The sequence below is a fragment of the Zygosaccharomyces rouxii genome, assembly GCF_000026365.1.
Source record: "Zygosaccharomyces rouxii strain CBS732 chromosome F complete sequence".
Lineage (NCBI taxonomy): Eukaryota > Fungi > Ascomycota > Saccharomycetes > Saccharomycetales > Saccharomycetaceae > Zygosaccharomyces > Zygosaccharomyces rouxii.
In genome coordinates, this window is record NC_012995.1 from 1,481,753 (window position 1) to 1,506,562 (window position 24,810).

A 24,810-nucleotide genomic window follows, 5' to 3' on the forward strand; every position below is an offset into this window, starting at 1 on the left:
GATCTCCTCAACGAGGTATTTGAACACACCATCACAACTGCTTCCAGGCTTCCCAGTTGTTGTAGAGTCTTTATACGATATATCAGTGGATCCTTTATTTAGCAACGTTAACAATTTGCACATTCCAACCTCCCGCAATCCTCCTTGAAGACAAAAAAGGTTAAGTTGCTAGAATACACTCACTAGGGACATAATTGGAAGCATCATTAAGAAAACACCGATTGGATTCGTGATTGTGATTGTGATTGTAAATCCCCTAGTCTGTTTCAATGTTTCGTATAGCTAAAAATCTGGTTAGGACCCTTGAGCAGAGTGTTCAAGATACACTCGCTGGTGGTGATAATCAGCAGCTAGATGCCTTCTTTCAATCTATACCACCACAGCTGCTACTCTCACAGGCTGAGGCCTTCAAAGAGGACCATGTCAGATTTAATGGGATGGTTTCAGGACTTAGAGTCGTAGCTGTTGAAGAGCACCAGTTACAGTTGCAATCGTTCTTTGACTACATCGTTGGTATAGAAGATCAACCTATACCCATCCTAGGTAATGCTCATGGATACTACTATCCGGATTATCCACAGTTAGTTCAAATATTCAATGGACGTGCAGGCGATGGTGTTAAGCTAAACGTTTGGTCAGCAAAGGGAGGTACATATAGAGAGGAATACTTGCGTATAAGTCCCAAAGATGAGAATCGATTAGAGGAAGTATCACTCACACATATGAGTGACGAGAGAGGATTCGAACCGTTAGGCTTCAAAGTACAATGGTCGCCATTAGTAGCTGCTACATACACGTATCACGTCCTGAATATCAACCTGGAGCATGGGCCTGCAGCTACAGCTGGATTGATCCCCGATGAGGACTATATCATTGGTTGTCAGGATGGCCTTTTGGCCACTGGTGGCGAAACCCTTTTACAAGACGTTGTCAGATCAAGAGCTCATCACGACTTAGTGCTCTACGTGTACAACAGAGCTCATGATTGCACGAGGCCACTGACTGTATACATTGGACCAGATGGCAGGTTGGGATGCAACGTGGGATACGGCTTCTTACACCGTATCCCTGCTGTGAAAGAAGTACAAGATTCTCAAGAGTACGTGCCGGAACCACTTTCAGAAGATGCATTCGTTCCTACTCAGGTTGCAGCCCCTCCAACGATGACAGCATCAGCACCAGCACCAGCACCAGCACCAGCACCAGCACCAGCATCGGCACCAACTGCAACGGCGCCTGGAGAAACAGCGCCTCCTCTAGCTCTACCTCAGCGTTCATCACATCGCAAGAAGCATATAGCATCTCCATCTGCAACAGGAGCACTTGGTAACTACTTCGACGAAGGTAAAGATACCTCTTCAAGATTAAAAGCTGCCGACCAACAGCCGCCACCAACCAAATCGACTACCAATAATGTGTAGATATTACTGATAAATAGCGTAACAGCCTTTTACTAATACGACACGAAACACGTCCTTTGTTTGCGGACGCGATGATGCCAGAGTGTTACCTTTTAGTGAGACTATAAAAGAGAACAGAACGAGTTACCGGAGTGTTAGTAACTACTATTCACAGGAAGAAATTTCAATACATTATATTCCAATCCCCCCAAGCTATGTTTTCCAAGAATCTGGTTACATTGCTTACGCTGGCACTTGGTGCATTCGCACAAGATGCAACTGCTCCTAAGGGCTCTGATGTCGTTAAGCTAGATACATCAAGCTTTGCGGAATACATCGAATCACATCCATTAGTACTAGCAGAATTTTTCGCACCATGGTGTGGTCATTGTAAGAATTTGGCACCTGAATACGTGGAGGCTGCTAGTGCCCTAAAGAAGGATAACATTTCATTAGCTCAGATCGATTGTACAGAGGACCAAGAGCTATGTATGGATCAAGGTATCAGAGGTTACCCATCTTTGAAGGTTTTTAAGGGTGGTGATCCAAGTAAGGCCCTAGAATATGAAGGTGGTAGAACCGCTGAATCAATTATCAACTACATGGTTAAACAATCATTACCATCAGTCCAAGTTTTTGATGATGAAAAGGCATTTGAAGAATTGTTAAAGGAATCAGTACAACCAGTTGTTGTTTTCAACGGCGACAAGAATTTGAACCAAACTTTCCATAAAGTGGCTGACAGCTTGTTCAACGAATTTACATTTGCTAGTTTCGATGGTGCTAAAGAATATTTGGCAGTACATCTACCAAATGAAGATGAGCCAATCAGTTTCAAGGGCGACCGTAAGGGTATAGAGAAGAGTGCGGATGATCTAGAAGCATGGATTAAGATTGAAGGTTTGCCATATTTCGGTGAAGTTAACGGTCAAACTTTTGGTGCTTACGTGGAATCCGGTTTGCCATTAGCTTACTTCTTCTACAACGACGATGATGAAAGAAAGGAATACAGCTCATTTTTCACAAAATTGGGTAAAGAATACAGAGGTAAATTGAGTTTTGCAGGTTTAGATGCCCGTAAATTCGGTAGACATGCTGAAAACTTGAACATGAAGGAACAATTTCCACTATTCGCAATCCATAACATGAGCAGCAACTTGAAGTACGGTGTGGCTCAGTTGCCAGATGAGAAATACGAAAAATTGGATAAACCACTTAAGTTGAGCACAAAGGAAGTCAGTAAATTGGTTAACGACGTCGTTTCCGGTAAAGCTGAACCAATCGTGAAATCTGAGGAAATCCCAGAAAAGCAAGAAAGTAACGTTATCAAGATTGTCGGAAAGACTCATGACCAACTGATTGAAGACAACAAAAAGGACGTTCTAGTCAAGTACTACGCACCATGGTGTGGTCACTGTAAGAGATTAGCACCAATTTATGAACAATTAGCAGACATCCTAGCATCTGATGATAAGACTAGTAAGAGTTTTGTCATCGGTGATATTGATGCTACTGAAAATGACGTCCCTGGTGTGGATCTTGAAGGTTACCCAACTATCATCCTTTACCCAGCAGGTAAGAACTCCAAACCAGTGGTCTTTGAACAAGAAAGATCAGTGGAATCCTTTTTGGCCTTCTTAAAGAAGAACGGTGGTACTAAATTAGACTTAGAAAAGGTTTACGAAAAGTACCAAGCTGAACAGAAAAAGGCTGATGAAGACGAAAGTGATGAAACTGGACACGACGAATTGTAGTTTCCTTAGGTGTAACAGCAGATAGAGGTTTAAGTACTGAAGCAAAAATAAAAGAAAAATATCTATTAGTTTAACTCATACGTACGTACCTTTAAATTTAAAGTTTAGGATTATTTGGTGACCATAACCTTCCTCTCATGATCACGTGGAAATGGTGAACTTTTAGTATGACAAGGCAAGAGCTGGCGTTCCTTGAACTTGATTAACACTTTATAGAGAAACCAAGGCAAGTGAGAAAGAAGAGCATTGCGTTCATATCGTAATGGCATTATATACACCTCCTGACAAATCCTCTCCCCCCAAAGCTCATGAAAACGAAGAGGACAAAGGTGGTAGTAATAGAGAACAAGATGATATAAAGAAATTCTACGTTCGACCCAGTTTAGGTCTTCGTCTGTGGGGACCCCTAGTACCTGCATCAGATAATAAAATGGGTCTTTGGTCTCTTATAGGGATTCAAACCGCCGTTGGTACTTTCTGTCTCCATAGAATTAGAGTCTTGAGAGCTTCCATGAAATTTGTCTCCAAGGATATTGCAAATATCCCTAGTTTAAACAGGTTTTCCAAGACTCATGGTGCTATGGTTTTGAATCCAGTAAATAATCCATTAAAAAAACCATTGAATTCAAATTCAAGATTTAGACAACTTTTCAGCTCTCCCAGGTGGTCAACTTTTAAAAATGTAGTATACCTACTTACAGGTACTCTACTACTATCACAATCGTTATTAGAGGCCAGTAGACTGACAATTTTGAAATATGATCCGTGGTATGAGGAGGCAAAAAGTGTACGTGACAAGAAATTCTTTAACGATATTATTCAATTCTACCATGAAGGAATTGATCCCACCAAAGTGAAAGTGAAAGACGCCACCAACGGTAATGTAATGTCAACGAATATCCCAGAAGTTAAGCAAAGCGTAGCGTTGGTGAGAGCCCAAGCTGAAGCAGAAAACCCTATTATTAAATGGTTTGGTCCAATAGAGTATAAGCCAATGTCATTTACAGAATACTTGGACAGAATGGAATATCATCTTGACATCGATGCCCTTTTACACGACAAGAGAACCCTCAAGGAGAACCAACAACACTTGAATACTCAAATTACACATACTGAAGGTGAATTAGATTCCATTGTACGTCATAACCAAGAAGTTAAAGAAAGAACTAAAGATTTAGTGAAAAACGCACCCGAAGGATCGATGGCACTCTCATCCGTAGCTTCACAGGGTTTCCCATTAAGGAGTGTAATTCTTGAAGTGGACCCACAGGATCCAGATTCTATGGACTTAAATGAGGTATGGTCTCTTTACGATCCATGGATGAACTTAGCGCTCGACACTTCGCTAAGTATAAAATTCCTCCCCACGGTAATGTCACCTGAAAGCCAATCAAATCAAAACCAAAACGATTCTCAGGACGACCATGAGACCAAGACAGAGTGATGCTAGAATAATGGAAACACCATAGACGTCCATTATTTTATTTCATTAGTATTTGGCCTGCCACCAGTTCTCTACTAGTGGGTCGTACAAGTTGATCATACCCTGGGGAATTGAACAAAAGATTCCTTTAACACTGTACATAATATAACTTATAGTCAAATACAACCTTTAATTGACATTGAGTACGAGGAAAACTGCATTTGAATCCCGTCCAATGTATTTTCTGAGTTTGCTGCTTCTTCTGCTGAGTGCTAATGTACAGGCAATCTATTCTGATGAAGCGTTTGTGAACGATTGGCAACTACAAAACGTCGGTGAATACCAATGCGTATTTGAGAATGATAATAGTCAGTATTTAATAACCTTATCGCAATTGGGTCAGAAATCTCTTCTATCCTTTATCAATGAAGTTAACGGTGAAGTTTTCTTTAGGCAACCGCTGGATTTCTCCGGTTTAGACGTAATGGTAGTTGATAATGGATCAGAATTTGTGATTATGGATGATAATTCTCAAATGAGAGCCTTTAATGGATCGAACGGATTTCCCTTGGAAAAAGATGTTAGCGAATATAATTTCAAGTCCAGTTGTCAGCCAGATATGAAGGGTTTCAAGTTGAAGGACAAGACATTACAAGTGCTAGATCCTGAATCTCAATTGGTTGTTTTTAAAGTGGATCTTTGGGACAACTTCCAAAGGGTTGAGTACATTCACACCGATTTTCAAGGTACTCTCAAGGTGTTGTATTCGACGACCGATTCCAAGTACGTCTTCCAATTTGTAGAGAACGGTGAATTGATCTCAGAATGGGTCAGAGATGAAAGTGAAAGTGATATTGTAGCACACGCGGTTATTAATCTACCAGACTCGTCATTAGATGCTATCTCTCAAGAATTGGTTCAAGAAGAGGATACTTCAACTCTTTGGGAAGCCTACAAATTTAGAGTTTCCAAGAATTTACAAAGGTTTAAAGATCTATTGAGAAAATACCATTATTCTCCTGGTGCTATGCTCACGGAAATGCTCAAAACTGATGATGATGCTTCTAAGGAACAACGTGAACTTGTGTTTGGATTAGCTAAATATCTTGTGGTGGCCACACAAAGAGGTAAAATTTCTGCTTTAAATATAAAGAACGGAATTGTAGAATGGAGTGTACAATCCAATTTGAACGATATAATCCTCCTCGAATGGTTTGCAGATTCCAGCGAACTTGTTGCAGTCGATAGAGATGGGCTTTATGAATTCTACGATTTGACTGATTTGTCTCAGCCTACATTGATTAAAAAAGATCGTTTTGGTAGTACAAAAATTGATACCATCTCATTGTTAGATGGCCAGAGATTTTTCATCACTACGGAAGACGATCAGAAGAGCATTGTATCTCTCTCTTCCAAAGGCGAAAAACCGCTAACTTCCACTTTCATTTCAACGCATGATAAAAACCACATATATGGCCATGTTGTAACTGCTGATGGTCAGTTAAGAGATACTTGGGTTACTACTTTGGATGATGATGAAGAGATTTTATCATTCGCTAAAAGAGAAGATACTCCTACAGTTAGTTTAGGTCACATCTTAGGGAATAGAACCGTTCTTTACAAATACCTGTACCCCAATTTGGTCAGTTATGCTGTTTACAACAAGAAGACTGGAAATTTATTTATCCATCTGATTGACAGCGTTAACGGCGCCTTACTCCACTCACAAGTCCATGACGATGGTGTTGATCCAAGCTCACCAATTGAGCTGGTGTTTGGAGAAAATTGGTTTGTGTACTCATATTTCAGCTCCCAACCAATTCCTGAACAGAAATTGGCCGTGGTGGAATTGTACGAATCTTTAGAACCTGACCATCGTGTTTCCGACAACTCAACACAGTTGAATCCTTTGAAGGGTGTTCACCCACCAGAAGTTATCACTCAAGCCTATTTTTTCCCAGAGGTCATCAAACGTATGCAGTTGTCTGACACTAAGTTTGGCATTACAACTAAATCAATAGTATTGGAATTGGAAAGTGGTCAACTCATATACTTGTCGAAGGCTCTTTTGAACGCTAGACGTAAAGACGAATCACAGATGAGTGATGATGACAAGAAAGAATTCATGGCTATGCCATATTTCAGCACTTTACCAATTAACGATCATTTCATCATTACACACATTAGACACTTGATCATGGGTTCCAACTCTAAATTAATCTCTATCCCCACAAATTTGGAATCCACAAGCATAGTGTGCAGCCTGGGTCATGATATATTCTGCGGCAAAATCGCACCCTCAGGTCAATTCGATATAATGAGTCCAACTTTTGAGAAGGGCAAGCTCATAGCGACTATCGTTGGATTAGTATTCCTATGCTATTTCATTCGTCCCTCGGTTGAAGCCAAGAAACTAAAGAGTTCATGGATGGTAAGAAATTGAACATGGTAAAGAACTTGTCTATACATGATAAATTCCAAATATATATTTTTCACATAGTATCATTTTTGTTTTCTTTTAGTTCCCGCTGCAAACATCACTAAGGGTTTTAACCTATCTAAGCCGTAGTTCTCCCAGCACTTGTACCTCTATGAAGAGTGAAAGAAACAGAACATAAGAATCGTCGAGGTTAGTTACTTTCTAAAAGCTTAGTATAACTTAACTAAGCCTACCGCATCGTTTTAGTTATCATTCTCCTGACATGCAGTTCGTCAATTTGTTCTACTTCCTTCTACTAGGATTAGTGACAGCGGGTTCTTTACAAGATTTAGAGATTGGTATCACCAAAAAAGCACCTCTCTGCACTGAAAAGGCATTCCCTGGTGACGTTGTTGACGTTCATTATACTGGGTACTTTAGAGATGATGGTAAGCAGTTCGATTCTAGTTATTCAAGAGGTAAACCTATTTCCTTTACATTAGGCTCTGGTCAAGTTATCTACGGTTGGGAACAAGGATTGGTTGGTACTTGTGTTGGTGAAGAACGTAAGATTCAAATTCCAAGCAAATACGCCTACGGTGAAACTGGTATTCCAGGAGTCATTCCTCCCAACTCCGATATGGTCTTTGACGTCAAGCTTGTTTCTATAAACAAGGACAGTTAGAAATTTTATCGTTGAATTATATAGTAAACTTTAAGAAACTTCGGTAGGTCCTTGGATGCTTTCATCTATCTCTCGAGCCGAAGTCCCAAGTTTTGAGTCCACCGGGTACCTACCTCATCTTTATACTTTGAATGACTGCAACTCTACTACATATACGCTCGAGGCGAGAAGATCCAACAAAATACAGGGAAACTAATGCAGTTTTCATTAGCTAACAAATCTTGTTCAGCTATCTATAAATCCTTTTGTGATCAGAAGCTTACTTTCCAGATAATCCATGGTGTGGAAAAGTTGACTGATCCCAAATTGTTACTAGTCCTGGACTCATCATTCAATCCTCCTCACTCAGCCCATCAAAATCTAGTGGATAGGGCTGTTAGACATTATAAGAATCAATCATTTCACGTTTTACTATTGCTTTCGGTGAATAATGCTGATAAGGCTCCCAAACCTGCTACTTTTGACAAAAGAATGGAAATGATGTGCCTTATGGCTGACAATTTACAAACTAAGAACATATCAACTTCCGTGGGGATCACTACTTCTGCCAAATTTGTAGATAAGGATAGGATAATAAGAGAGCATTTTTCATCTCGTGGATTGATATCCTATTTGGTTGGATTCGACACTATCGTCAGAATCCTTGACCCAAAGTATTACCTTCCTCAATCACTATCTGAGGCGTTGAAGGAATTTATGGCATCAACCAATTTCTTTTGCCTAACAAGAAATTCGGGCCCTGAACTTGATAAGCAGATGAGATACTGTTCAGATATAAGCCAAGGTTTGTATGAACCTACGATACCCCGAAAATGGGGAAACAAGATTCAGCTTGAAGTAAATGATGAAAAATACGCATCTGTATGTTCGTCAAACATCAGAGAGGCTGTCTTGAATGATTGTACAACAGAGGACCTTCAAGACCAGCTACCTCCATCCATATTAGAATATATAATGAGACAAGGAAAGAACCCTTTTGTATAAGTGACAATGACAATTTTGATTAAACATGCAGTATTACTTGGAAGATGCAAATATGCTCCGAGCATTCGGCTTTAAATTGTCGAAGAAATCTTGGAAAAAATCTTCGAAAGTACTGAATTGTTCCACGTCTGGCATAGTAAACCCAGCCGCCGTACTTTCCACAGAACTGATCAAAGAATGTGTACTTCCTGGCGAATTAGCTAAATTTCCAGCTACAACATTTTTAGTTGGTATTTCCTTAAGGCCGTGATCCAGTGAAAATTGTTGTACGCCAACTCTGTATTTGCTGGAATCTATCAACGATTTGATAATTTTACCTACGTTATCTGTAGCTTCGTTCATCTTCTCTCCAATATTGTTTAAATGCCAGTAAACCCTCGTACAAATGTTTAGAACTTTCTGTCGATCTGAATGATCAAACCAATGTAAGTAGTCATACAGTGCTAAGCATGCATAAAGCAGTTGATGTGATGTTAAAATGGGAGCTCCTCTGATCAAAAAAGGCGGTAACTTTAGAAAACTCTTTAAGAGGGCAAACGAATGCTTCCTCATGGTGTTTAAAGTATAACTAAGGAAAAGAGGGAAATCTTCCATTTGGTCTAAATATTCCGAAATGAATGATCGACAGATGACTATATGGTAGAAATCAAATGTCAATTGTAATACACCTCCTTCATCCTTAGACAACAATTCCTCCCAATTTTTCAACCAAAACTTAAATTCTTGGAAAACTAAGATTCCTTCCGTATCATCATCACTATCCTTTTGATGATCTCTGAGAAAATTTCTCTTTGTACTATTGAAAAATGATTCGAAATCTTGAAACAAAGTATTAATTATATTGCCCAAATTGACTTCACTAATCTTGATATCATCTCCGAAAATAGCTTGTGGAAATTTCGCAGTTAAATTATTCAAATCCTTAAGAGTATCATTCATTGGTGAAAAATTACCGTAGCAGATAGAGTACTCTAATTTGCAAGCGCTCAAAGAGTTTAAAATCCTCAAATGATAAAGATCCTCCATATCATACTGTTCCAGTTCCAAAACCCTTCTCCTAATTTCATCGAAATCTAAAATAGAAAGTAAACTATCAATGGCAAAATTACTCAAAACAAGTGAATTGAACTGTAATTGCCTATGTCTCTTTGTCTTCCTGGAAACGTTAAACATACAACAATAAAGAATGGCTTCAATATCATGAGGTATCAATTTGTCAAACATGGTTAAAGTATTTGTCAAAAGTCTTTCTACCAACGGATACAATACCTCTTGTTCCTCTGCATATTTCTCATTATCGTCAAAACTCATCGCTATAATTGTGAAAACACTTGTAATAAACACATGCCTATAGGCATACTCTTCGCCAATTTCTTTAATACCACCAGGAATAATCCAAGAATGTGATCTAACTAGAAATTCCTTTGATAAGTCTAAGCATAGCTTTCTGTGCCTTTCAAAAAATTCTAAAAAGTTGACTCTCGCTACAACAAAGGGACGACTCTTCTTGGCAATTTTATCCTTTTCAGAAGTAATCCTCGTTGGAAACAACCTTTCATCTAAGTCGCGTATCAATTTTAAAGGTGTCTCCTTCAATTTTGGAAATTGGACCAATTTACTACCATTTGGTACTTCAGTATTATTAGAATCATCATCACTAAACTCATCACCCATTCTACTTAATGGATTTACACCAGAATTCCCCTGTAATAACATTACTAGCAAATCCAGCTTGCTATTAACATTGTTAAACCCTTCTTCTAACCGATTTAATCTATTGTTTAACGTCCTTGTTAATGGATTTCTTACTGTGTTTCCTCCCATAACTACATTCCCATCATTGGAAGAATGTTCCGCAAGAGGATTTTCAGCGGTTCCAGTCTTTATGGAAGATTTAGAAGATTCTTCAATCGCTGCTATAATTTCATCCTCTCTGTCTCGTGTCAGTGAACAATCTAATTGTAAAACGTTACAACGATGGCATTTACCCACTAGTGGTTCAAAGTCACATCTTGTTTTGAACTTTCGACAAAGTGCACAACTGAATGTCTTACGCTTTTTCCTAGGTTTCCGTTCATAGCTTCTATCGTCTTTATTCTCCATAGATTCAAGGGCATCGTGATTATTACTATTGTCTATTTGTCCTGTGTTGTCAACAACACTTGACCGTCTTTCTTCTACAGATAAGCCTGAAGAACGAGTAACGACCCTACCAACCATATAGCAGCGCTTCAGTTTAACAATTCAGCTATTCATAGATAGAAAAAGATGATGTGAGGTATCGATCTAATTCTTTAAAATATCAATTGCATTTTTAATTCAAGGTGATTGCAGTGTTTATCGTATGCTGAAGTAAAATCGTAAATCTTGTTGCCGACGGAGAATACCGGAAAAAAAAAGAGCCAATGTCAGTGTGTCGCTAGAAAATTAAATAAAAATAATCTCTTGAGAAAAATGTATAACTATATAATGCGAAAAAGATTTAAATAACGGCATTACTCGTTTTACTAAAATAGTTATCCCAGATGGAAAACGGATAGTAGACAAAATACCCAAGTAATACCAAAGATCCAAACCATGTTTAAATTGTCAAAAATCGAACTACCAGAACTTGTAATCTTAGAAAAGACACCATTTTTGCTTTTACTATTATCTTTATTATTCTGGTCATTACTACCTGCCTCACTCTCATCTAGGACTTTACCATCTTGACTAATATTTTGAGTCTTTTGCTTACGACCAGAAATGCACAATAGTTTACCACCTCTAATAATGGCACGTCCATTTAACGGGGTAATCCATTTGTTACAATCTAATATAACAGAATTAGATTTAATAAACGCACTACCCTTAACTAACTTCAATTCTGGGAAGTCGGTATCTTGAAATCTACCTTCAAAATAAATGGCACCACCAATCTGCTTTAGCTTTTGTAAAAAATCAATTTTTTCTAAATGCGTATTGTTGGCAATTACCAAACCACCATTAATATCGGTAACATTACCCAAATCAAGGCTTGATAAAAGGCTATTTTGCATTATACCTAAAGTACCACCGATGGATTTTAAATTAGATAAAAACAATTTCGAGACTTGATTTTCAATAAATTCTAATGAATTATCCACTTTTTCAAGCTTAGGTAATTCAATAGAAGAAGTATCTCTAACAGTAATGTTTCTCGCAGATTTCAATTCAGGTAGTTCTAATTCTAATTCTTTGGCATTAGCATGAACTCGAAGTTCTTTGGTGACTCTTTTCACATTAGTATTAATACGTTCCAGGAATCTGTTATTATTGATATCCAAAATTGCTAACTCATCAACTTTTTGAAATCCATTAATTGTAGCCAAGGAGGAATCTGAAATTGTAATACTAGTCAACCCTTCCACATGATCATCTAAACGAGCATTGGTTAAAATGGGGACCACTTTCCATTCAATGGCATTAATATATTTCAATAGAGGTAATTCAATGGCAACTAAAGATGTTAAATTCTTGATGAAAAAAACACCACCTACTTTTTTCAATTTTCTACCTTGAATCTTAACTACTGAGGAAGAGCCCTCAATAATTAAACCACCACCAATACTTTCTAAATCACCAAAATCAATGACGGAATCCTCATAATTGCTAAATGTAATGCTACCAGAAATGTTTCCACATTCGATTCCCAATATATGCAAATCACCGGATGCTTCAATAATATGGTGGTCTTTCCTACACAGTTCTGAAAGATCCCTCCTGTTATTGAGGAAATTTCCATGGGGTCTTACATTGTGAGGAAGCCTAGGACCTTTACCGCCGCCGAAGGCGCTAAACTCTTCTGCGACAGATGGTTGCTGTCCTTGAATGTTTAACTTTGCAAACGTACTTGCCACAAATAAAGGAAGTAGAAAAGCTAATTCGTATTTCATTAAAAATTGGTCAAAGAATAAAAAATGCTAGTTTCCAGTATACTTATCTGTGTGAGAAAAAACGGAAAAAAAAAGGTAATAGAACCAGATCGAATATTGTGTGCTTGCTAGTGAAAAGTAGCTAAGAAGAAATTTAGAATCTAAATTGTGGAGGGAAGAAATTCACAAGTTCAACAGAAATTGGATGCATTTTTATATTGTTCATTATCCCCATATTCATGCATGTTCGACACAAAAGCGTAGATCAAAGGTAAATCCTTTAAAAAAAAAAGAAAACAAAACAAAAGGAAAATAAAATAAAACAAAGTAAAACTGGCAGACGTCAGAGGGACCCTTTGCCAAAAATAATTAGAAAAATAAACGAATAGATAAATAATCAAATCATATTAATATATTTAATGCTCTCTATTCTCAAAATGACTACTTGGCTAAAAAATTTTTTATAGAATCTAATCTCAATGCAACTTCTTCGATGAAAACTTCACTGAATCCAGCGACCTTAGACTCTGTATATGCAAAATTTTTCAACATCTCATTTACGTAAACTTTTGTTTCATCATCATGAGCACGATCGTGCATTCTTCTAAAGCAATGGAAAATTACGTTTTTATGATAGTCTAAACCTTTACTCCTAATTTCTTCTGCCATACTGGGGGAGTCCAAATCAATTTCCATTGGAGATTCCACGTCGTAATTGTTATCCTTATTATTATATTGTCTAAATGAAGGTGTAGTAGCATGTGTAATTGGGGTTATTCCTTCTACTTGTTGGTAAGGGCTATGCATATTAGAAGATAAGGGACTCGGTGAAGGATCAGGTGTCAATTGAGCTGTACTCAATAAAGCAGACCCTAGATTGGGTTTCCTCATCGATCTTATAGTTTCAAAATCCCAAGTAAAGTTAGGAGCAGATCCATCGTAAAGTCTATTCTCTAAAGAATATTTGGGAGAGCGCGAATAGTTATCATTTGATTTTTTAATTTTTAAATACTCCACATCTTCTTTTAAATTGGGAACAGCTAATTGATTCACAAAATTATGTTCAACCATTTCATATGCAGACGCTCTCCCCACAGGATTTTTCACCAAGCACGAAGACACGAAGTTTTTTGCAGAATGAGAATAATGACCATGTAATGCAGGTGGTTTCCTCTTGGGTAGATTAATCATAACCTTCATAGGATCACATTTAGATAATGGCGGTGCTCCTTTTAGTAATTCATAAACGGTTATACCTAATGACCAGATATCGGCTTTTTCATCATATCCATCATTTTCTTTACTAACGACTTCTGGTGCCATCCAATATGGTGTTCCCACGAATGTACCTCTTTTCAAAGTTGCTCTGATTTGACCGGAAACACCAAAATCGCCTAATTTAACCGTACCTTCGTCGGTTAAAAGAATGTTAGCAGCTTTAATATCACGATGAATCTTTTTTTGTTCGTGTAAATAGACTAACCCTCTGAGGACTTGTGAAGTTATAAATGCAACTTTCTTCTCTGGCATACCATTGATATAAATATGTTTGATTAAATCTGCGCAAGATCCACCGCCGCAATATTCCATAACAATCCACATGGAAACATCTTCAGTTAAAGTAGTAATGTAGTTTGTGATAAAAGGAGATCTCAATTCTGCCAAGAAGAAAATCTCTTGAGCTAAAAGGTCGATATCCTCTTCAGAGTGTTCTAAATTCACCACTTTAACGGCAACTACTTTGCCTTCGACTTTGTCACACGCCTTATAAACATCACCAAAATTACCTCTGCCAACACATTGCTGAATAATATAAGTATTCGAAGGATCTAAACTTCCACAAGGATTCTCTGCCATCTTAAAAGAAATTGGAAATGTAAGCAAAAGAAAAAAAAAACAACCGTAACCGCGAAGAAAGAAAGAAAGAGAAAGTAACTAGCGTTGTTGGATAGTAGCAATTAAATCGATCCGTGAGATTAGCTAGCTATTTCTAAAAGCTCACAAATTAAAATTCCACAACGTACTAGTAAGTTAACGTATCGCCAATAATGAAAACAGCCAATAAAGCAAAAGCTATCGAAGGGTGGACGTAATGCAGATGTAATGCTCTACAGCTGGTGTGAATCTGCTGGCGGATTTGAACGAAAATTCCATGAAATAGAAGAAAACGAAGAAGGGGAACAATTATAAGTGGATAAAGTATTCCAAAATCCCAATTATCATACTCGTCACAAAGTTTATTATTTATTATAGGAATCTGTGTCCCCTGCTCGTCGGCGCGATGGCGCGCGGCAAAAAAAATAAAATATAATAATACAGAAAATGCCTATGAATAGGGCAAATCTCAATTATTCCCACTACTATGACCTCTCCTTGATAGTCTCAAGGATTTATGCACCGTCAATAGATTCGTAGGTGCCATAATAACTTGAGCTGTCGTTGGCATTGCATTTAAACTCCATCTTTTGTTATTTGCATTTTTATCATTAGACGAAATCGAATTTGAAGATGAAATGGAAGTTATACCACTATTAGTTCTACCAACACTTTTACCTTGCGGACTCCAGTGGTAAGTTCCGTAAGTTTCGAATCTTTTCTTCCAATATCTATACATTGGATGATCTGAATTTAAACAATCTAACGGGATCTCGTCAACCGGTAACCCATTTAACAGCAGAAATTCAGTAATATAATACAGAGGACGACCATGAACCATGTCATGATGCTTCAGTGAGTACTGGAAAATTGTTGGCAGTTCCTCATCAGGCGGTGTTTTTCTTTGAACGATTTCCCTTAACCCAAGTTTCGATTGGGCCAAACATCTTTGTAACATGTAAATGCTGTTCAAATGGATCGCTTTAATCAACTCTTTGAAGGACTGATTGATATCTGTAGTAATGTCATCAACCCAAGCCTTATTTTTATACTTCTCCGTGATAAATTGCGATCTTTCCACGTCAGATGCAAAGGGTTTTATCTTGCTACCAACTGGTAAGTTCGATTCATAAACACTGTTCACGTTCGCATTGGAAACTTTATATCGTAACAAATGTAAGACTTCAGGCGACGTAAAATTATCCAATGTCAGTGATCTTATTTTTGAAATGTGTGAACCTAATGACCGATGAACCCCCGAGCATTTAATACAAACGACACACAACAGATTTACTGAAATCCATTCCACTGACTGATTACTATTACATTCACAACAGTTGCAATTCGAACAATTCTGTTTTCTCACTAATTCCACCAAAGTTATTGGCTTACTGTTGCCTCCAACCACCGGAGTTTCATTCATAACCGAATTTCTTTTTTCTCTACTGTTATTATTACCACCGTTTAGCGCTGTAAGTGTCATTGATCGATGTATTGGTGCTGGTCTCTTATTCGGTACAGTAGCCTTCTTATTTGTAAAAGTGGATCCAGCCACTCTCTTTAGCTCATCAAGCCATGAATTCAACTCCTTTTCAGTTGGCAATTGTAGCGTGAACCTTGAATGCATGTCGTAGTCTTCAACGTCTAATGTTCTCGAAGTTGTCTTTCTAATATGTGCATTTTCCATGACAACGGAATTTCCACCAATTCTAAATTCATGTTCACCAAGGGAACACAATTGCAGCTGGAATCCGTCGTCAGACTTGTGATGATTTCTTACTTGAAGAAGACCCTCACGAAGTCTTCGCATCTCTTATTTCAACTTTTACGCCTATGCCCTATCCACCGTGGCAATTACACGTTCTTGCCAACCTCTACAGTTTAATGCAGTTCAAGCTCATTCTAACGATATTCTCTTCGTTTGCCAAGAAATTCATCGTATCACGTGCCCAAGGTAGAAGAAGAAAAAGAACGATGTTTCACATAGCCAACATTCCTCGTACCCTTCTACTACCAGAAAGTTCAAAGTCACTTAACAATAAAGACCGATTATCACAATCAATTACCGCTACCTCTATTAGAAAAAATAAAACTATATTATAGTATATAAAAAATTAAAACACTTTTCTTCCGATTTGTATCTTTTTTATTTGATTATCCATTCTATGCTTAGAACAAGAAAGCAACACCGGCTGCAACAGCAGCACCGAACATACCAGCGTTCAAAGCGTTGGAGTTAGCACCACCGGTGGAGATCTTGGAGTGAGCACCACCAGAGGAGTTGGAGGCACCAGCAGCGGCACCGGTACCGTTGTGACCACCAGCGACGGTACCGTTAGAAGCACCGACAGCGGTAGAGTTGGAACCACCGACAACAGTAGAGTTGGAAACAGCTTGGACAGCGGCAACGGAAGCAAATAGAGCAACTAGGTTTTGGAATTGCATTTTTAATATATTGTTGTATGGATAGTGTTTGTTTTCTATGGAAGGTGTAACAGAAAAGAGGAAGTGACACAGAGAAGAAATCTGCCTCGAAAAACTAATCTTCTTTCTCCTTTTATATACGCGGATCTGAGAAAATTTTTTTTTTCTTTTCTCTTTTCTCATTACTCCTCGCTCCCCCACCAGAGGCGCCACATTACTTTTCTTTTTTCTCTTTTTTTTTTCCGGTTGTCGCCCGAGACACGGTTCTGGATTCGCTGCTCAGCTATGCACTCAGAAAAACCCGTACGACACGTAAAATATCGCGTGCGTGAATGGGTGTAGAGTCACCTCGACGTATGCCTAAAATAGCGTGGCAGTGATACTACAGTGGGCCAGCCCATACCTTCATTAGGACATTCCTCATTACCTATCTCTTTTAGGTCATTTAGTGACTATATTGAGTAAATTCCTCGGAGCTCTCTGGCTGTTGCAAGACATAACGTAGCCGAATCTGTAACAGGGTTACGATAAGCAGGGAAATTTAAAATTAAAATAAAAATAAAATGGTAGGGGAGTAGAGAAACAAATTAGAAGAAACCGATACTTGCTGGTTTAATTGCTGTGACCCAATAAAACATTGGACACTCGAATTCCATTACGTAACCAGGAAGGGAACAGAACAAAATAGAATACCATGAAAATTCTGGTTATTAACCCCAATAGCTCCGAATCTATGACCCGGTCGGTGGCGGAAGCCCTGGGCGGCAACTGCAACGCCAATGGCATCAATTACGACGTTGTGTTCGCCACAGGTCCAAAGGATTCTCCGCCAGAAATCAATGATGAGAGAACGGCTGTGCAAAGTGCGGAGAGCTGCTGGAAGGTGTTGGGAGATTCGAGAAACCCCTTACATTACGCTAACTATCAAGGTATTGTAATTGCTTGTTTCTCCGATCATCCTCTGGTTAAGATGATTCAGCAGCAAGAATCTGGCCCACCAGTTTGTTCATTGTTAAGGCCATCTGTGTTTTATTTAGATTTATTCGGAGGCGGCGCGGGGGGAAACAAGCCCCCCTTTTCTATTATTACTTCTTCGAAAGAGTGGGTGGAGCCGCTTGATCTTTCTCTGCATAGGATGGTGGCACCGGAACAACGTAGTAGTTGGCGCCCCACGGTAGCCGCCCAAGTTAATCCACTCGGTTTGTCAGGGGAGGCAGACCATGTAGCCCGTGTCATTAGAGACGAGAACTACGGAGAGTACGGCAGCAAGACAGTTATACTAGGTTGTGCGGGTTACTGCGGTATTAGGGACCAACTACAGTCGTTAGTACCAAGTGAAGTTACATTGATAGAACCTTGTAAAGTAGCTGTCGAATTCGTGGTAGCAGCTGCTAAGATTAATGACAGGGAGGTTTGCAAGGTCGGTGATCTACAATGAGTTTGTCTTGGTATTTGTAAGTGTTTTCGTACCGTCTGTAGCAGTTGTTATGAAACGAGGATTCTCAAGGGACTTATTAGTAAACGTTTTACTATATTGTATTGGATTTTTCCCTGGCCTTTTGCATGCACTGTGGATTATAGCTCAACGTCGTGAAGTTGACAAGACGCCTAGAGTGCGCCGCCATAGAACCAGGTATGGAACCGTATGATATTTGACGCACTTACCAACGAAATTGATTTCCATCGGGGACAATCTTATCGGGTTTGAAACTGTCCCCAGTATTAACGAGTCAAGGGCAATCTTATCTTGGGATGATCCAACTATAAGTATTACGGGAGATTTGGTGTGCTACGTCTAGATATCCAGCTGCTGTTGAGAAGATCACATACATACATATATGCCTTCATCTGTAAATCACATGTCACGTGTGCGAAATTTGTCAGTATACCGAAGCTACACTTAACTCATCTCATCTCATCACATCTAATGAACCTTCAACAACTAGTACAATCCAAACAACACAGTGCACTCCCTTAAACATGGATTTGCTCGGTGATATTGTTGAAAAAGATACTACTAATGATAATAATACTGATGCAGTTAATTGCGACGTACATGGATTCCCAGAGCCGTTTAGACCCAAGCAAATTTCATCCTGGAAACAACGTCTAAGTGCCAAGAAAGGCAAAAACAATACAGGTTCACAACCCTTACCATCGGAAGCTCCTTCTAAACCCTCCAACCCAACCTCTGCTGCGCAATCTATTCATGAAGAAAATCTTCAGGCTTTGAAGCAAATGTCTCCAGAAGCCATCGAAAAAGAAAGGAATGAACTAATGGAATCGTTAGATCCAAAATTGGTTCAAAAGTTGATTCGTAATATGGAAAAAAGAGCATCAGAAAACCAACAAACACTTTTCCCAGAAGTGGAAGGTGCTCCTGGCACCTGGGTTGGTGGTAATAGGGAAAATGGAGAATTACCTAGCCTGAGCGATGAACAAGTCGATAAGGCACTGGGAATACAATCCAACAGCAAACCTAAGGAAAAATCCGTTTCATTTGCAGAAGAACCATCCGAGACACCTAGCCAACTTCCACCAAAGGAATCCCTTCAAGATTTAGATGAAGACGATGTTGCTCCACTAGATTTCCAGGCGGCTCAATCCGTCGACCACATGGCCAATCAAGAGTTATTCCAAGATGTACATTTCATGAAACCTGAAGAATCAGAGGAAGAAAAGTTGCGTCTAGATGATCCCGATTTCGATAGTAAGCTTCATGATAAATTTTTCCCAGATTTACCAAAGGATGTGGAGAAATTGAAATGGATGCAACCTTTACCTGAAACCAAACCCGGTGACACAGTTATCGAAGATGTTTCTCAATGTAGATTCGATTTTAACGGTAATCTAGTGCCTCCAACAAGAGAAATTACTTCGACAGTGCATTCTGCATTGCATCATCACTCAGATGATCCTCAACTAGCTGGTTACACCATTCCCGAATTACAAAGACTGTCAAGATCTACATTTCCAGCACAACGCGCTATAGCGGTTCAAACTTTGGGTAGAATTCTCTACAAACTGGGTAAACAGTCTTATTACCAATTGGTTCCTGAAGTCGATCCAGAGACGTATAAAGAAGAAGGTAGTGCGCAAGGTGTGATTAACAAGATCTACTCGATGTTTTGGGATCTGTGCAACGATTGTCGAATAATAGATTGCCTACAAGACGCCGCGGATGAGACCAAGACAAGACATATATCGGTTAGAAATTACGCCTTAGAAGCTCTGTGGCTTTGGAAAACAGGCGGTGGTGATTTCAGGGGAAAATCGCCTAATAGTTATAATGAAGATAATGTATGATGTGTTTTAATAGTTCCCTTCCTCGTTTTTTAATCCTACGTAAATCCTCCTCCTGCCAAGAAGGAAAACTTGCATAGACCATTCGAAGAGGAGAACCCTAATCGAAGTGAGCCAAAAACATGCAAGCACCTTCAAAGTGGAATGCAAAGTGTGGATAAACCCTAGGAAAGAAAACGCAGAGGCAAATTGGCAGTTGGAAGAAGTGACTCCAAACGCAAGACCGAGGAAGAGGAAACTCAAAATTCCCACCAATGCCGTGTAAACTGGAAATACCTTTCAAGCATCAACCAAACACATGGTCCTGAAGAACTCAGAACGCATAGTGAGTTGGTCTCTGCTCGATTTAAGGTATCCCAGTGTCGGTCCCTGAAAGACCAACAGCTGCATCGACGGGATCCCGGAATCTGAGGAAAATAACATCACTAGATTTATCTACGCACATTGACACATTCAAAGGATATTGAAAAGACCCTTCAAACTTAAGTTGTGCAATTTCATATAATGAAAAAAAAGTGCCTCTCCGTTGTCAAACCAACTATAGGGATATCCTAAATCGCTGAAATCTACTGAGTAAAAAATTCAGCAGCTACATCGAAGCACTTTTCCACTTTACTTCCTTCTTTTAAATTTTAAATAGTGGTGAAAAGTTTCTTAAGTTGTTAAAGCTCATCTCATCGCATTTTGAAAAAATATCCAAAACACAATAGTCAATCGCGAACCAGAGAAACGAAAATTGGAGACTTCAGTTGGATCCTGATATGCCACTATGAAATCTGATTTAGACGGTTATGAAGTTAGAATTAAAAGTTTAGAAAACCAAACTGCTCATTATAGTGAACAAGCGTTGTTGGAACAGGAACAGAGGGTGCTGGCATCACTTCGAGAGATAACTCAAAATGTAATAGCTATGGGACAGGAGAATTCGTTAGTCGAAATTAAAGGTGAACTCGAATCCAAAGAAGAAAGTGAATTGGTAATTGATCCGAGCGGTTTCCAAGAAAAGATCGATACTTTTGTAGAATTGGTGGAATTATTGAAAGTCACCCATTTGGAACAAGAGACATTAGATAATTTTCTTCGATACACAATATCATCTTCTAATCTTTTGCAAATTAATTCGGTGCAGGACGCCAAATATGTGGAATTAGAATCACAAGTAAAAGAGTTGGAACAAGGTACGTTGGAGAGCCATAAAAGAGAGATCGAAGCCACCAAGGGTCAAATAAAGAACTTATGCCAGGAGTTAAGTATGGCCCAAGATTCAATCAATGAGACTTTCTTAGACACCTCTAATGCCTTGGAAGAGTGCGATGCTCTATTAAACGAATTGACTCAATTACGTATGGAAAAACAAACTAGTGAGGAAGCCGATACGATCGAAGATGATCCAGTATCACAAACCTACGAAGACTGGGAATCATTGCAAAAATCCAAGTTGGAATTGCGATTATTAGAGGAGGAAACGTCAAGGTTGCAGTCTCGTGTAGAGTCGTATGAAGACTATCAAAAGAGATCGAGGCAGTTGAGTAATAATGACCCACGAATGTTACAAAATCATAAGGCGCTAGAGCTATTAGTGGAACTTTGGATGACAAAATTTCTACCGCAACCTGGTATCTCCCACCTAGAACTTTTCCCGCAATCACGCAAGTTCCAATTCGATGTAGAGCCCACATTTACGGTGGTCATTACACTTGCAGATCAGACAACTTTTCAAAATGTTCAAGTGTATAGAAAGGATGCTAAAAGTCTCGTAATGGATCACGGATTAAATGACGAAATAAAAAATAGTTATCTGGGAACCAATAATATATACAATGGGCTAAATGATATAATACATACGTTACAGAGGAGAGTGCAAGCAAAAGGTTCCAATTGAACTTAGCGATCCAAGAACGCCCCCATAGCACCCAAGTAACCTTCATGCTTGAGGAAAAAAGCCTGCTTTGTACCTTGAGACCAAAAATTAATTGCATAACTTAGTGTGTTCATAGTGGTTAAATGCCCTCTAATGTAAGAACCGCCGAAATAAATATTTTGAATGTTATGCACTTTAGCTTGCAAATATGCAATTTGACCAATGTTATTAGAAATTGCGTAGAGAAGGCTTTTGCAAATATCAGGATTTTTGAATCTTTTGTTTCTATTAGCTATCTCTGCATGTGATGTTGTGCTAGGACCTGCAGCATGACTGTGATTATTACTCAACGCAGAACTCGTAGAATTGGGACGACTGACGCTGTTTCTTCTGTTTTGAAATACCTTACCAAACGAACTTGCAATGTTAGAAGATTTTAAACCAATTTTGCCGTAATCGTTTCCATAAATATCGCCAACGAGCATATCAACATTTGAATTGTCACCTTCACGAGTCCAATCTAACATTTGATCATAGGTTTGGGCCCCTGTTATCAAAGATAATAACCCCCAGAGTGTACCACCACCAAGTGAAGAACCACCAACACGTGTGAATGTCGACGGAGCATCAACTTTTAGAATGGAAACACCAGATCCAATATTTACCAGGATATAAGGGTATGTCTGCGTAGAATCTTCTGGCGGCAGTCGCACATCCTTGGCACCATCTTGATCACTGTAAGTGAAAACTTCGTCGGGAATCTCGTGAATAAATGCATCCAACCCTTTGATGAGACATTGCATTTCATCTAGCCTTTTAATACCTCTAACTTTGGGGAATTCTTTAGTCAAAAGATCGTAAAATTTGTATGCACCACCGCCTGTAGCTATAATCCTAACATTGTCGTACTGTCCGCCATTGTATTCATCAACAATTGAATGCAATAGCTTAACGAATTTTTGAATTCTCTCTGTTTCTACAGTGTAAAACTTGAGGTCGTGACTATCAATTGGTGAAAATACGACTTTAGCTAACGTACCACCAATATCAATCGCTATTGTAAATGTTCTGTCAACGTACTGACATGGGAAATGGATATCATCAGCTTCACTCATTCTGGCCAGAAAGATAGAATACGTCTGCCTTGTCTCGTAATTCACCGTCTACAACACCCAATTGTAACAAGCATAAAGCTACTGCCTTATATATAATAGAGCTAAGATGTAATCTACTTATGTTTAGTGTACGTTGGGATAGTCCAACAAGGTTTCGGGCTCATTATCTCTTTCCAGTTCGAGATGGGTGAAAAATTTCAATCAACATGAAAAGAACCTCTCGAAGTACATGTCTATCTATTGGAGTCGCCGATTGATGGCCATTGACTCATTCCAATTGTCAACTTCTTGATGTCTAGAGATTTAGTCTTAGGTTAGCCACCATACGTAGCATCTTTACGCTTCCTCAATGTTCTATATTGCTAAGTCTCGTGGTTTCGTGGCATCAGGTTATGTCAGTTGGGTTTCCTCTTGTCTGGAATTTAAACTAACACATACATTGAACTTTAAAACTACAGCTATTGCCTGTCAAAGAGCAGCGTACAGTGTCAATACCAGTGAGAAACGTATCAACATGTTCCCATCTAATTTATCACAATTGATTAGCGAGAAGTACTCCAGTGCACTAAAAGGTGGTAACTTGCACTTTACAGATACTACAACCAAGAAGACTAAAGATGCCAAGAGTGGTATGCCCTATGTTTTGAGTTACGCCCCAAGTCTATTGAAGAAACCTGAGAGGGGTGATCAACCAGAAAGGAACCCATTTGAAGATCCTGAACCAGAGCTAACGGTTTTGGGCGAAGTCGCCGACGGTGATTACAGATTGGTATTGAACAAGTTCCCAATCGTTGCTGAACACTCGCTGTTAGTCACTAAAGAATTCCAAGATCAGAAATCACCATTGAGCCCCAAGGAGCTGTACATGTCATACCAATTGTTGGACACTTTGGATGATGAAGACGAGGGTAAGAGACACATGGTTTTCTATAACTCCGGCCCATCCAGTGGCTCCTCTCAAGATCACAAGCACCTACAAGTTTTGCCATTGCCTAATAACTTTAACTGCTTACAAGACAAATTATGCAATGGTAAGGAACATTTTATCCCTAATGTCAAAGTAGAGCCATTACAAAGTGACAAGGTATCATTTGCCCACTTTGTGGCACCTCTACCTGAATCTCCTGAAGACGTGAATGAGGATCTATTGGCGATGGTGTACATTTCACTTTTACAGAGAACTCTATCCTTTTTCCAGGACTGGACTAACGAAATACCTGGTTTGCAAGAGAGAAAAGGTTACAATGTGCTTTTGACCAAACAATGGATGTGTCTTGTGCCACGTTCCAATACCAAGGCTCAATCATTGGATATTGGATTCAACTCAACTGGTTATGCAGGTCTTGTCTTGATCAAGCAAGAGGATACCTTCAAGAAAGTGCAAGAAGATAACAGTGTCATTCAACAAGCTTTGTTAGAGTGTGGATTCCCATCTACTGCTGGTAAGAAGGCAACCGAGTACGAATATTGAATATGTATCGTATACGTAACATATAGATAGAAATATGGGATCTGAAACTATTGGAAGCGTATTATCCTACATTTTGGTACAATATTCGATTTAGCCGCCGAGGTACATGGGCACGTGACCCGTGTCCAATGACGATTCGCTATATTTCTCGGAATTTTTTCTCTCTAAGACCGGGAAAAGGTAAAAGAACATACAGAGCCTTT

General features: G+C 39.0%; 16 protein-coding genes across 16 annotated transcripts; 10 read left to right on the forward strand and 6 right to left on the reverse strand.

Moving 5' to 3' along the window:
• Positions 1 to 269: 269 nt before the first annotated feature.
• Positions 270 to 1,421, forward strand: GRH1 (Grh1p; the record flags this gene model as incomplete). The annotated part of the gene is made up of 1 exon (XM_002497934.1): positions 270 to 1,421. One exon carries the CDS (start codon positions 270 to 272, stop codon positions 1,419 to 1,421), a length of 1,152 nt encoding a protein of 383 aa, XP_002497979.1.
• A 194-nt stretch (positions 1,422 to 1,615) lies between these two features.
• On the forward strand, positions 1,616 to 3,154 carry PDI1 (protein disulfide isomerase PDI1; the record flags this gene model as incomplete). The annotated part of the gene is made up of 1 exon (XM_002497935.1): positions 1,616 to 3,154. The coding sequence occupies one exon, from the start codon at positions 1,616 to 1,618 to the stop codon at positions 3,152 to 3,154; it is 1,539 nt and encodes a 512-aa protein (XP_002497980.1).
• Positions 3,155 to 3,416: 262 nt separating this feature from the next.
• On the forward strand, positions 3,417 to 4,598 carry MGR1 (Mgr1p; the record flags this gene model as incomplete). The annotated part of the gene is made up of 1 exon (XM_002497936.1): positions 3,417 to 4,598. The coding sequence occupies one exon, from the start codon at positions 3,417 to 3,419 to the stop codon at positions 4,596 to 4,598; it is 1,182 nt and encodes a 393-aa protein (XP_002497981.1).
• Positions 4,599 to 4,812: 214 nt separating this feature from the next.
• On the forward strand, positions 4,813 to 7,020 carry EMC1 (Emc1p; the record flags this gene model as incomplete). Its single annotated transcript, XM_002497937.1, has 1 exon — positions 4,813 to 7,020. One exon carries the CDS (start codon positions 4,813 to 4,815, stop codon positions 7,018 to 7,020), a length of 2,208 nt encoding a protein of 735 aa, XP_002497982.1.
• Positions 7,021 to 7,279: 259 nt separating this feature from the next.
• FPR2 (peptidylprolyl isomerase family protein FPR2) lies at positions 7,280 to 7,681 on the forward strand (the record flags this gene model as incomplete). Its single annotated transcript, XM_002497938.1, has 1 exon — positions 7,280 to 7,681. One exon carries the CDS (start codon positions 7,280 to 7,282, stop codon positions 7,679 to 7,681), a length of 402 nt encoding a protein of 133 aa, XP_002497983.1.
• A 195-nt stretch (positions 7,682 to 7,876) lies between these two features.
• Positions 7,877 to 8,665, forward strand: POF1 (nicotinamide-nucleotide adenylyltransferase; the record flags this gene model as incomplete). The annotated part of the gene is made up of 1 exon (XM_002497939.1): positions 7,877 to 8,665. One exon carries the CDS (start codon positions 7,877 to 7,879, stop codon positions 8,663 to 8,665), a length of 789 nt encoding a protein of 262 aa, XP_002497984.1.
• Positions 8,666 to 8,698: 33 nt separating this feature from the next.
• Positions 8,699 to 10,885, reverse strand: URC2 (Urc2p; the record flags this gene model as incomplete). Its single annotated transcript, XM_002497940.1, has 1 exon — positions 8,699 to 10,885. The coding sequence occupies one exon, from the start codon at positions 10,883 to 10,885 to the stop codon at positions 8,699 to 8,701; it is 2,187 nt and encodes a 728-aa protein (XP_002497985.1).
• Positions 10,886 to 11,181: 296 nt separating this feature from the next.
• ZYRO0F18040g (uncharacterized protein) lies at positions 11,182 to 12,579 on the reverse strand (the record flags this gene model as incomplete). Its single annotated transcript, XM_002497941.1, has 1 exon — positions 11,182 to 12,579. The coding sequence occupies one exon, from the start codon at positions 12,577 to 12,579 to the stop codon at positions 11,182 to 11,184; it is 1,398 nt and encodes a 465-aa protein (XP_002497986.1).
• A 420-nt stretch (positions 12,580 to 12,999) lies between these two features.
• SPS1 (putative serine/threonine protein kinase SPS1) lies at positions 13,000 to 14,415 on the reverse strand (the record flags this gene model as incomplete). Its single annotated transcript, XM_002497942.1, has 1 exon — positions 13,000 to 14,415. One exon carries the CDS (start codon positions 14,413 to 14,415, stop codon positions 13,000 to 13,002), a length of 1,416 nt encoding a protein of 471 aa, XP_002497987.1.
• Positions 14,416 to 14,902: 487 nt separating this feature from the next.
• AGE1 (GTPase-activating protein AGE1) lies at positions 14,903 to 16,243 on the reverse strand (the record flags this gene model as incomplete). The annotated part of the gene is made up of 1 exon (XM_002497943.1): positions 14,903 to 16,243. One exon carries the CDS (start codon positions 16,241 to 16,243, stop codon positions 14,903 to 14,905), a length of 1,341 nt encoding a protein of 446 aa, XP_002497988.1.
• Positions 16,244 to 16,602: 359 nt separating this feature from the next.
• On the reverse strand, positions 16,603 to 17,040 carry ZYRO0F18106g (uncharacterized protein; the record flags this gene model as incomplete). Its single annotated transcript, XM_002497944.1, has 1 exon — positions 16,603 to 17,040. One exon carries the CDS (start codon positions 17,038 to 17,040, stop codon positions 16,603 to 16,605), a length of 438 nt encoding a protein of 145 aa, XP_002497989.1.
• Positions 17,041 to 17,551: 511 nt separating this feature from the next.
• Positions 17,552 to 18,295, forward strand: DCG1 (Dcg1p; the record flags this gene model as incomplete). Its single annotated transcript, XM_002497945.1, has 1 exon — positions 17,552 to 18,295. One exon carries the CDS (start codon positions 17,552 to 17,554, stop codon positions 18,293 to 18,295), a length of 744 nt encoding a protein of 247 aa, XP_002497990.1.
• Positions 18,296 to 18,837: 542 nt separating this feature from the next.
• On the forward strand, positions 18,838 to 20,163 carry RBA50 (Rba50p; the record flags this gene model as incomplete). Its single annotated transcript, XM_002497946.1, has 1 exon — positions 18,838 to 20,163. One exon carries the CDS (start codon positions 18,838 to 18,840, stop codon positions 20,161 to 20,163), a length of 1,326 nt encoding a protein of 441 aa, XP_002497991.1.
• A 766-nt stretch (positions 20,164 to 20,929) lies between these two features.
• Positions 20,930 to 22,042, forward strand: KRE28 (Kre28p; the record flags this gene model as incomplete). The annotated part of the gene is made up of 1 exon (XM_002497947.1): positions 20,930 to 22,042. One exon carries the CDS (start codon positions 20,930 to 20,932, stop codon positions 22,040 to 22,042), a length of 1,113 nt encoding a protein of 370 aa, XP_002497992.1.
• A 2-nt stretch (positions 22,043 to 22,044) lies between these two features.
• CAB1 (pantothenate kinase) lies at positions 22,045 to 23,136 on the reverse strand (the record flags this gene model as incomplete). The annotated part of the gene is made up of 1 exon (XM_002497948.1): positions 22,045 to 23,136. One exon carries the CDS (start codon positions 23,134 to 23,136, stop codon positions 22,045 to 22,047), a length of 1,092 nt encoding a protein of 363 aa, XP_002497993.1.
• A 349-nt stretch (positions 23,137 to 23,485) lies between these two features.
• On the forward strand, positions 23,486 to 24,607 carry ZYRO0F18216g (uncharacterized protein; the record flags this gene model as incomplete). The annotated part of the gene is made up of 1 exon (XM_002497949.1): positions 23,486 to 24,607. The coding sequence occupies one exon, from the start codon at positions 23,486 to 23,488 to the stop codon at positions 24,605 to 24,607; it is 1,122 nt and encodes a 373-aa protein (XP_002497994.1).
• Positions 24,608 to 24,810: the final 203 nt, after the last annotated feature.